General features: G+C 36.5%; 1 protein-coding gene across 3 annotated transcripts; it reads right to left on the bottom strand.

The window, feature by feature from the left end:
• Positions 1–877: 877 nt before the first annotated feature.
• Positions 878–12,079, bottom strand: LOC121246249 (dentin sialophosphoprotein). 3 transcript variants are annotated; one of them, XM_041144353.1, is made up of 13 exons: positions 11,622–11,759; positions 8,591–8,685; positions 7,555–7,781; positions 6,972–7,039; positions 6,571–6,642; positions 6,040–6,395; positions 5,872–5,940; positions 5,702–5,790; positions 3,050–5,149; positions 2,846–2,923; positions 2,595–2,706; positions 1,552–1,602; positions 878–1,431 (listed from the first exon to the last, which is right to left on the bottom strand). In XM_041144353.1, exons 3-13 carry the CDS (start codon positions 7,593–7,595, stop codon positions 1,381–1,383), a joined length of 3,087 nt encoding a protein of 1,028 aa, XP_041000287.1. In that variant the 5' UTR covers positions 7,596–7,781; positions 8,591–8,685; positions 11,622–11,759; the 3' UTR covers positions 878–1,380. The 3 variants fall into 3 exon arrangements, with proteins under 3 accessions (XP_041000287.1, XP_041000285.1, XP_041000286.1); XM_041144351.1 differs by lacking the exon at positions 8,591–8,685 and having other exon boundaries at positions 11,622–12,079; XM_041144352.1 differs by lacking the exons at positions 878–1,431; positions 1,552–1,602; positions 8,591–8,685 and having other exon boundaries at positions 2,649–2,774; positions 11,622–12,079.
• Between the last annotated feature and the right edge of the window lie 284 nt (positions 12,080–12,363).

Here is a 12,363-nt window from a genome sequence, read left to right as displayed (position 1 = left end):
AAATCTCAAAACAATAATAATAATAAAAAATAATATTTTATCAACTCAACTCAACTCACTTCAACATCCAAATGTACTCTTAGACGTTTAGGACGGTAAATACTTTCAATTCATCTCATCTCATTATTATAATTTTTTATAAATTTTTATATAAAATATAATAAATAATTTAAATCTTTCAAAATTTAATATAATTATATTATTAAAAAAATAATATTTTATTTAATTTTTATTTTTATTTATTTCAATTGACTTTCCAGACCTACATACTTGATGCAACTTCCGAGGCTCATAGGCTGAAATGGAGGTAGAGGCCGTTCATTGCTTGCCACACTTTAAGCGCAGACCTTTTCAGTCAGAAATGGGTCCTCCCTAGTACAACAGCATTATAAAACATACTACAATTGCCACCCGCAGAATTCTACACGAGCATAATAGATAGCCTCTTGCAATTAGGGTGGGGGCCCATATGAGACCCAACTTTCTTCAGTTATTTAAGGTTGGACCCGGTAAAAGAGAGGTTGGAATTAAAAAAAAAAAATCTTTTAATTAAAAAAAAACTCTTTTAATTAATCTCGTCTAATTATTATAATTTTTTTAAATTTTAAAATAATAATATTATTAAAATTAATATTCTAATAATATTTTTTTCAATTTTCAATTTTCATCTCAACCAAACTCAACCCATTTTATCTCAATTAATCATCCAAGCCTCTACTAAGAATTACAGAAAATTGGTTTCTGGGGGCCGGTTGAACCAATCACGTTGCTTTAACCAGCTACTGGGAGACGTAGGAAGAAGAAATGATTGAGAAACAGCCTCAATGGGTCATTTTGGTTTCCCTCAGATTTGTCACAACTGATTGGCACCATAAAGTAATGAAATCACAACTGCTTTCCATAAATTAAAGATGAGTTTTTCGCATCTCCCAGTCTTCCTTTCTTTCCCCCTCTCACACGGGAAAATGGGAGAACACTTTATAAGGATTAGCAAAATGTACAAAAACATTAAAGTTGTGTAAACAAGTCCAAATTCCCAGTCCCAGAAAAGGTGGCCAAACAAAAACAAAAAGGCCAGTCTTGAGTACAAGGGGAATGTACAGAGGGCACTACGTGCATATACATGGGATTATGGGGGTATGAACAAAACTTGTGGACATGACATCCAATCTAACTGGAGCTCTCTTCTCTTTGTAGCAAAATTGGCATTCTGATGTGGTTCCTTAATCTTCACGGTCATCACCAGAAAATGTTCTGCCTTGAACAACAAAGCATAACTTCCTTTCTGGCGTTCTTCCACGATCATCCCCCGGATAACATTCATTTCCTAAATGAAGATATTTTACCTTCTTGTATACAAGAGTGCGTAAGATTTTCTCCTCAATCTTTTTCAAACGAGACTGCAAAGTCTTTAATCCTTTGCTTGAGGTCCTGTAACATGCATGAATGTTCAGACAAAAGATGCTTTTTGGTTTTTTTCCATGACTTTTAAAAAAAATGACCACAAAGAAAAAATATAACTCAAAACTAAAAGCTTTTTGGAAGAATCACCTTTAATTCTTCATGAAGCACGTTAAATATTTTCTTCAGCCTTTTATGTCTCTGCAAGGTCAAAACAGGATCAGCAAGAAATAAGCCAAATAAAAAGAAAGCTGCATGTATTCATTCTGATAGCAAGCACTTGAGATTCGGAAGATATGTTTACTAAATCCTCAGATATGTCCCTCGAAATACAAAATCTTAGAAACCTAAACCCATTCAAGTGGGTTTATTAATCGCAGAGCTTCAAATAAGAACGTTTACTTGCCAGTGAAACTACAGCTAATTCAAGTGGCTGTACTCATGATATTCACAAAGCAATCAGAGATTTGAGAAAGAGAAATAGAGCAGCTGAGATGAAAGCACAATCGCAAACACAAGTTGATTTTATTCAATGCATCTCAATGGCCCGTGTGTATCAAGTTTTACCATTTTCTAAAAATCGTTATAAGGTTTAAGAGTATATCACATAACCATCAAAGTTTCAAGAATAATGATAAAACCACAAAAGAGGTAAGATCTAACAAAATATAAAGTGGTCACATGCAAGTTTCAACTGAGCACTATCATATCATCTACCAAGTATTCAGAAACTACTGCCAATTTTCTTGTTCAAGTTCAAGTCAGATGGTTCATGCCAGCATTTTTTAGCATGATGCCCAAGTCTAAAAGATAATTTCATTACTTGCACGTAACATGAGTTGGATGCTTTGGAATTCACCATCTACTGTATTGAATATAAAATGGCAATTATGTGATTGTAACTACCCAGTGCCAGTCGACACTTAAGTAGAGTCACAAGACAATGCCCCTAAAATCAGTGATATAATACAAGCAACTCCCCACAACAAGGCCAAAGTATAAAGGTCTATCAACTGGGTCAAACAAAGGGCATTCTGAAAAAGAAAAGTAGAAAAGAATATTGTTGAAATAATGCATCCGACCACGCGAACAGAGTGATCAATCTTTTTAATGGGCTTGATTTTATCCACCAAACATTGAATACATGTTACAAATGCAAAATATACCATGTATAACTGAAGAAAAAAGCATACCGTTCCACATTGACGATAGGAATCCATCAACTGCAACTTGAGGTCATTATATCTCTCCATATCCCTGCCTTTGGCAAAGTTAAGGTCTTTTTCCAGTTTATGGAAAACATTCCTACATATAACAGGTATTAAATAGTTTTAAGTGGACACGATTTCAGATCACAAAGCCATATAAATCCCCTGTCAAACAAGTAACAAAAGATCAAAGGCAATCACACCTTCAAACATGAGTAAAAGGAGTTCTACACTACCTGTAACTCTCCAGAATCTTGTTCAAGGAAGAATAACTATCATACTTATCACGAAAATCTTGCACATATTCATTATACCTGACATTAGAGAAACATTATTTGAATTAGTACCAGAAAATCACAAGAGAAAATTACAAGAAACAATCCTTAACATTAGCGGCATGTTAAATGGCCATTAACGACATAAAATTCACGTCTACTTACTGAGAAAAATCCTTTATTGGTCCCTTCAGCTCTGGCTCATCCTTTTCATACTTGGAATAAGAACAACTATTCTCATCAGAAGAGGAATCCCTCCTCTTACGATCACTATTATTTCCCTCAGCCCAAATGGAATCCTTTCTTCCATCAGTCAACTCTACCATTGTATTAGATGTTTGTTTTTTGGTTTCCTTTATGGAGTGAGAAACTAGCACTCGTTTAGCATCATGCTGTTGAGGAGCACTTACTGGTGTTTTCTTATTGCTCTCACTGTAGCTTTCCAGACCAAACCCTTGGCTAGCTTTTACTTCATTCTGTCTAGATTTATTACTCCCATCTGCCAATTTGTTAAAATGTGGCACAACTTCAGCCTGATCTTCTGTGTTCCTCTTTTTATTTGAGCCTTCTAGATTGCTACAAATCCCAGAATTTAGATTGGGCGGGGATGGCTTTCCTGATTCTGAAGTTGTCTTTCCAACAGGTTTTCCTTTACTTGAATCCGAATTCCAGTTATCTGAAGAGCACGGTTTATTGTCTGACTGTTTAAAAGAGTTTTTGCTTTCAAGTTTCTTTTTAACTGGTGTTTCCTCAGGCCAGGGCTCGCGAAGTTCACCCAACTCCAAGTCTGAAAGCTCTCTCTGAAGTATACTGCCTTTCCCATTAACCACGGGTGATACATTCACTCCTGTTGTAATATTATCCCTTGGCGAAGATCCCATGAGAGAACTCAAAAACTGTCCACCTTCACCATGTTTCCGGTAATGTGAGTCAAATGGCACTGATTGTTTGCCACCAGAACCACCTTCTTTGAAATTTTTTGAAACCTTTTTCTCATTGGCATAGCCATCATTTGGCGTATCTCTATAAAGTTTATCTTTTTGCACAGAGAAACTTTGAACATTCCTTTCAGAGTATTTGCGGCCACTCTCAGCACGATCATCAGGTTTCTCTGCTGTATCGGGAGCCTTTGCCCTCGTGCTTTGATCAAAGGACCTTCGACCAGATTGCTGGAAATCTGAACTAGATCTTCCAGGAAATACCTGGTTGTATCCTTTTTGTAAGACAATATCAGGATTCCCATCCCTAACAGCTCTATTTGTTGCTAGAATGGTAGGACCCTTATAAGGGTTTCCACCGAATCTATCAGGGGATAAATTGTGAGAGCTCTCTGAGAATTGAGCATCCCGAACCCCAGAAATAGAAGGTTGGACATCTGCTTTTAACCTTTTTGCACCATCAGATTTCTCTTTGAAGTGCTTCACATCAGAACCCCTTTTGGGTTTCCCTTTCAATGTTCTTTCAGAGCTGTCAGACTGCTCATGTTTGAAGCTGTCCTTGACTGCATTTTCCCTTTCCGTAAATGAACTTATTGCATAATTCGGGTGCTCAGGGACATCATCATGATCAGGGGAAAATGGTTTGGTCTCTTCTATCCATTTTCCACCCTCTTTGTCAGGAATCGGGCTAGTTTCTACAGCCATTTCCGTTCCATGTTCAACATTGGGGAAGTCTTTTTCAATCTCAACTGCATCAGATCCTTGATCATCTTGCTTCTCAGCAATTCCACTCTGTACAGTCTTGCCACCAGTACTTTTCCATGGAATGGGTGAGGAAGAGAATCCAGGCTCAGAGGGCTGCAATTTACATTGGGGTTCTTTCTCATCATCACTTGTCATTATATCTACATCCTCGTCAGAACCCTCCTTACTGTTGGAAGACGCATCACTTTCACTGTCACTGCTACTCCCACTCCCACTACCCACCGGGCTTCTGCTTCTGCTTCTGCTCTTACTATGGCTTCCACTGTCACTTGCACTATCACTGCTGCCACTTTCACTATCACTATCACTCCCACTATTGCTAGAGCTGCCAGCTTGCGCTTCACTATTATCAGAGCCCATCTTTTCACCAAACAGATCAGGTGAATGTTGTTGGACTTCCATCTTTGCCAATGCAGTTGTTTCTCCAAGTTTAGAGCCCAAGTATACCGGTTCTTCCAATTCATCAGGAGAGACTTTCTCTTCAAAGCTTGGTTCTGCAGCACGTGTCTGACCATGTTTGTCCTCAGCAGTAGGCATCTGGTGACTGTTATCCTCTGGAGAACTAGAAAGATCAAAGGATACATTATAACCACATAAAGGAACGCAAAGAAATCCATCCAGTTTGACAGAGTGGGGAAAACACTCTCTAAATAATACGAGAACTCTTCGCAAACTTTTTGCTATAGCTGAACCATCCTTTTTAATTAGCTTTTACAAACATGGAGTCCCAAAAAGTAACGTATACAACAAGACTAGTAATGGCTCCCATTATTAGAAGGTAGAAGTATCAAAAACTAGTGGTGAAAGTACCATACAAAGGAAGTATGGGTCAATATTGAATTATATGACCTGAAAGATTCATTCACTTTAGTTACTGTCTTAGAAATAAAATTATTCCTCCAGCCAACACAATTTCTCAGTAACTAGTAATATGTGATACTTATACTTTTAAAATCAATTCTTAGCCGATGGATGGTTAAGACTTGAGAACAACTGAGGTAATGAAGAGAAGACTCACGTGACACAATCAAAGGAAAAAAACAGAGAATAAAAAGGGAAACTTCACTGCTAAAATGACCAGAACGACCAATCTATATCAGAAAACAACACTTACCTTCCGCTTTCAGACAAAGGTTTCTTGAGGGTTTCCAGCTCCACCCTGGGTTTCAAGAAGTATCTTCCTGGTGCTTGAAAAGTTGCAATCTGAAGCTCAAGATTAATGACAAGACATCAGATCACTTAATATTCTTACAATAAAAGCATCCAGGATGTTTTACCACTTACCTTTTTAATAATTGGCTCAATCTTCTTTACAGAGTTGGAAACTGTATCTCCAATAGCTTTCTCCAAGGCCTAAAAACAGGAGAGATGGAGAATCAAATCATGAGTTTGTTCCCAAACTGAAGCATATATCATGTTTAACAATCAATAAACTTGCATTGATATGCGTACCTTTAAGCTCATACCCTTTGGATTCTCTGTGAGTAAATTAATCAACATGCTTTGCAAATCCATTGGTTTAGCTCCAACATTTCTTTTGCGTCCTGGTGTTTCCCGTACTACATTAGTAGTCTTGGTTGGGATTTCTTTCTCGGAGGTAGGAGCAGCTTTCACTTTACTGATGAGCTGAGAGGGCATTGGATCTTCGATAGTCGCATGACTCTTAGATATATTTGCATTCTCCAGTGGAGCTGCTGGAAGACTTGATTGCTCTGGTGGAGATAGAAGAGATGGAGATGTCTGTCTGCTCTTTGCTGTAGTTGTCGAGGATAATCCAGATTTGTAGGCAGATTTATGGAGGCCACCAACTATGAATAGTAGACATTATAGTTCAATAAGAGGGGGAAATCAATAACATGCCATAGAGAAGAGTTCAAACGGTATAGAGAAAATTTAAACTTCTGAATATAAAGCAGATAGATACATTATGTTGAATACTAATATATTAGAAATAGTTATAGGCTCTACAAAGGCTTATGTCACCTTGGGGTGGTTCAACCTTGCGCTTCTTAAATGCAGGCTCTTTCTTTTGTTTGTAAGGCCTCCATGCATTAGCTGGAAACACAGGAAGATTACATAATTCAGACAGTTTGTATTTCGTTTTTTTGGCAGAATATAAAATCAGTACCAATTAAGCCTAATAGTGGAATACTATCCTATTGTTACTGCATATAACGATCTTAGAATCATAACTATTGACATGGTTACTTCAACAAGTCAGAAGGGACACTAAAGTCAGTATATAGAGACTAAAAAGAAAATAGGAATAAATATGCTGCCAGGGACCAAAGAGAGAGCGAGTGAGAGAAAGAGAATTATACAATGTGTTCTGCGGCATTGCCTCTGTTGTTAGGTCTAAATGAAAACAGAAATAACAAACTTACTCTCAACAGCAGCTATTTCCTTTATCTGACTCTTCGAAGGTGGGTTCCCAGGGTCTAAGACAATGGCTCTGTTGTCAAGGGAAAAGGAAAACAGTGCTAAAAGACATAAGTGCAAGATAAAAACCAATCAGCTCAAGGGTATAACAGTAATTAAACCTTCCACGAATTTTTATTCATCAAAAAAAAAATTAAGCCTTCCACAAAAAGTCAAGATACTGAAATCTAGCGAGATAACTTTAGTTGTGCTTTCAACTTTGCAAAAAATAAAGGAATTCGTTGTCAACCAATAAAAAGTTGGTCGTTGAAGGGTTTTGCCTTAACATTGTTTATCATTTGTAAATTATCAGAACTCTTTCATATTTCCATTAACATCTGTAACAAATTTGAACTGGAGTCAATCCACAACAGGTCCATAGGTGTGGCAATCCACAACATCTGTAACGACAAATTTATGCAGTAAAAAGAGATAATAAAACAGAAGCAAAAGATAGCCGCAAGTTACGAATAGAACTAAAGCACATGATCCCTATATATTGAACCCAAACATTAGAGAAGCATCATGGATGATTATCAGAAGACATACTTGCGTGCTTTAAGCTTGCGTTCAGCTTCCTCTGACATCATCTTAACATGTTTCGTTGTTGATTCATCCAATACACGTTTCACATTCAGTTTCCACCCGGCACACCCAGATTCAACAAGCAACCCATTCCCATCTTCACCACTTTGGCATTCCTCATAAATGTCACATAGGTCGCCAGTTTCTCGCGAGCATGTAAAGCTAAACTCCTTCCCACCCACATCAATAACCTGGTGCAATAAAAGACAATTAAATATTGATATTGTTAAAGGCCACAACCATGTAAAAAAGTGCTGCAAACAGAGCATCAAAGAAAGTTAATGTGCACCTTTCAATGCCAAAATCTTTTTTAAGGTAGGGATTGGAGTTTGAAAAGACACAGAGCAGCTAGGGCTGTTTAAAAAAAAAAAACAAACTAAAAAGGCTACTTACAAGCCGCTAGGGAATGGCTTGGCCAAACTCGAATCCAGCTCAGTTCGTTTATTAAATGAGTTGTTCGAAAACACAAAATTATAAACGATAAACTTATGTAAAACTTGAATGGGCTCGTATAACTTTGTTTTTAATTTTTTTTATAGAAAAATATAACTTTAAGGTAGGAACATTTTAAGTATTTAAAAAGATAAGAGGAAATCAAGTTCCTAATAGATGTTGTTTAAATTCTTGGGAATATAATTAGTGATATATATATATTTATAAAAACTCAAAGTTGGTTTGTCAAAATTTGTAACTAAAGTTATAAGATATTATATAAAGAATCTACTTTTGTTAAAATTAAGTAGCTCATGAATACACTTGAACTTGTTCAACAAAGAATGAATTATTAATATATTTTTTTTTATAAGTAAGAAGAACAAAGAATGAATTGTTGGTGAGCATAAAATATAGTTTAGCGATAAGCTCAAATTCGACTCATGTTTGAATAAAACTTTAACAAAGGTTGACCACCCGTTAATTTTTTATGAGTAAAGGAAATTTTATTAATAAAATTGAGAATAGGCGAAGCCCAAGTACATAGCACGTCTACAAGAAGAGTCACCTAGTCAAGCACTAGAAATAGATGCAAAAAAATCTTGAATGTTCAGTCCGTTGAAGACTAAGGCCTCGTTTGGTTGTTGAGATGAGATGAAAAATCTGTGAATAATAGTGAAATGGTTTGAGTTAGGATGTTTTATGGAGTTTTGAAAAACGAGAGAGAACAAATTGAATTAAAATATTAAAAAGTTAAAATATTGTTAGAATATAATTTTTTTTAATATTATTTTTGTTTTGGGATTTGAAAAAAGTTGAATTGTTTTTTGTGTTTTGTTTGGAAGTTTGAGAAAGTTGTAATGATTAGATGAAAAAGTTAAAAATTTGAAATTGAAAAATGTTTATGTTTGAGTGATGTTTGGATGTTGAGATGAGACGAGATGAGATCTCATCTCAACATCCAAACGAGCCCTAAAGCAGTTGCCCATGAAAATATAGCAGTTGCTCGAACTCACTCATTGACACCCCCAGGAAGGGCGGCATAAAATAATATTCACAAATTTAACAAATAATACAGGTACAAAGGGAAAAAAAAAATAAAAGAAGCAAAATATGTATTTAAGGGGAACAAACAAGCTCTGGATAGATCACAGTTTTCAGATGAGATTGCAGCCAAATGTTGAAAGCCCAAAAAACATTAAAGATTATGCATGCAACAATATTAATAGCATAAAACATATGAGATTGCTTTGTGTAAGGCTGACCCTTCCCTAGAAGGGGAGGGAAAGCCTTTGAATCTTTGATGCAATTCATAGGGAAGAAACAACCAGCGACATACAATATACAATAGCATTAGAAGTGATTAACAACCAAAGATACGCAAAAGGCAGCCATATTACATTCAAGGAGAATAAGCTAAAGGATATGGCCAGGGGCCCTAGAATCCATCTTCCCAGTCCAGAACCTATCCTCCCCATATCATGTTCATGGAACAATTAAAAGGTAACGATGCTGCTCTAGCGACATTTAAGATAATTCAGCCCCTATAGGAGGAGGACAAACGGTTTAAATCTTGCAATACAAGCAATACAGAATAAGACAATGAAAAAGACATCTTCACCAATCCTATGATGTATTCAATTCTCTCTCCATGACTGCTACCACTATTTGTTGGGAAGTCACTGCATTTGATTGATTAATGATTAAGGAACACATTTAGATTATACAAGCAAATTCTTTTGTTTCCATCCATTTAATCTGAGTGACTTAAATGAGTGATGAATTCTCATGCATGCCGGTTCATCTCCAACTGATAGCACCAAAAAAAAGCTCTAGTTCAAGAAGGAGATGTCATTTAGGCCTCGTTTGGAATCTCATCCCATCTCATCTCCTTCCCACACACTAAGACATGAACACTTTTCAATTTCAAATTTTCAACTTTTTCATCTAATCATTACAACTTTTCCAAACTTCCAAACAAAACTCAAAAAATAATTCAACTTATTCAAATTCTAAAACAAAAATTATACTAAAAAATTATATCTTATCAATATTTAAACTTTATAAATTTTTGTTTTTTGTTTTTATGATGGGGGAACCACCCCATGGCATAGCCCTTAGGACTCACCAATGGAACCTAAACCCCCAAGGAGACTAGCACAGCAACCCACTACCATGACCTCCCACTTAAATCGCAGTTTGATCCTAGGGGTAATTGAACCTGTGACATGGCTCGTGCACACAAGTTCTCCCTTACCTTTTTATTCAAATTTTTCTCTCATTTCCCAAAACCCAATAAAACAGCTTAACTCAAACCATTTTTACTACTATTCACAAACCATTTTACTACTATTCAAAGATTTATCATCTCATATCATTCCCCAAACGAGCCCTTAGCCCAAAGACCAGAGAATACAAATTCAATAGAACTGCTAAAGAAACCCATGGAGCAATCAAATGTGAGTGTACGCATGCCAAAATGAATACAAATCAAGTTTTTCGTAGAACTGCTCCAATTTACCCATGTAGCGGGAAAATAAACAAAATTTATTAGCTAAACCTAAATTTTGAGAAAAAAAAAAAAAACCTACGTTCTTACTGGGATAATTGGCATTGTGAATACAAATTGGAATAATATAAACAGATCAGAGTACAAGATTAATCAGCAAACACACAGCATAGCTATAGACAAATTTTCTATATCTCACACATACATTGACAAATACGAACTCTTCCAGCTTCAACTTCCTCACCAAACTTCCAATCCAACTATCACTATTCACATTCAAACAGAAATGAGAGTTTAAACAATTCCAAACTGAACAAATGGAGAAAATCCCTGGTTTAGACGAATATTGGCATTTGATTTCAAATTGAATAATTTGACTGCTGCCCAATGGAAACCAAGAAGCCCATGGACTAATTACAGATGTGTGTGTGTAAATATATAATAAAAATTAAGTTTTTCGTAGAGTTGCTCAAATATACCCATGTTCTTGCTAGGATAATTGGAATTTTGAATAAAAATAAGAATAATATAAACAGATCATGGTAAAAGATTAATCACAAAAATACAGCACAGTTATAGCAAACTTTTTTACATCTCACACGTACATTGACAAAAAGGAAATCTTCCAGCTTCAATTCACCACCAAACCCTCATTCCCACTATCAATATTCGAATCAAACAGAAATAACGAATTTAAACAATTCCCAACTAACAAAAAAACCAATAGAGAAACTCCCAGTTTTATACGAATATTGGCATTTGATTCCAAATTGAAGAACTTGACTGCTGCCCAATGGAACAATACCAAGAAACCCACTAACTAGTAGACATAAATATATATCTGTAGGTAACAAACAAAGCACAAACTATCCTATTAACTTAACGAAAAAGCCGTACCCACCAGATATTCCATCCCAAGCTTAGATTAACACCAGGAATTTTTTCACTTACATGCAAATTTGAGGAATTTAACCGATGCACGAGAGAAAATTAACAGATAGAAACACGAGCTAAGTAAACCATAAGCAAAATCCTCAATTAGCATAACTAAATAAACGGAACCCAGTTGAAATTTCAATAAGAAACTTACATTCCCAGAAGAATTACTCGCAGTCACGTCGAATTTAATACGCGCAGTCCCAGCCTGAGCCTCCAGGCGCTTGATCTCATCGACCAAGTCCGGCGCAAGCCGTATGATCATAGCGAAGGCGGGCGGGTTGTTCCCCGGAACAAGGCTGAAGTTCTCTTCCACGGCTGCTGGCGCAGCGGATTGGATGGAGCCGCGGCTGCGGGGATTGGACGCCGAGCCGGAGACACGCCCGCCGATGGATAGGCGGCCGGCTCCTGCTTGGCCTGACTGGCGGTGCGGCGGCGGCAGAGGGTGTGAGGAGTTGGGCCGCTTGGCTCCGATTCCTCGGGCCGCACCGCCACCGCCGTTGCGGCCGAGCTTCGATGAGCCTCCGTACATTGAAAGAGAATAGACTTGGAGGCGATCGTACCTGTTTTGAGTTTCAGGAGACAGCACGCAGAATAAAAGTTGGCTTATTTTTCTTTCAAAAATTTTATATACATATAAACATATTTTTAAATAATATACAGAATAGACTCAACTCTTTTTTTTTTTCCTCTTTTTTTTCAAATTTCTTTGAAGTTGGACTCTCCGTCTTTCCTTTGAAGATTGAACGGCCGAGGCCTGACCTGGTATATTTTATTTTTTCGTCCTATTCGATAATCTTTTTTTCCTGAATGTATACCATTTTCTCTGTTGAATGATTTATGTCTAATTTGGATATTCAAGTATTATTATAATATTTTATTTTTATTTTTATTTA

This window comes from Juglans microcarpa x Juglans regia, chromosome 1S, assembly GCF_004785595.1.
Source record: "Juglans microcarpa x Juglans regia isolate MS1-56 chromosome 1S, Jm3101_v1.0, whole genome shotgun sequence".
Classification (NCBI taxonomy): Eukaryota; Viridiplantae; Streptophyta; class Magnoliopsida; order Fagales; family Juglandaceae; genus Juglans; species Juglans microcarpa x Juglans regia.
The sequence above is the reverse complement of the archived record's forward strand: the minus strand, read 5'-3'. Positions and strand labels throughout refer to the sequence as shown.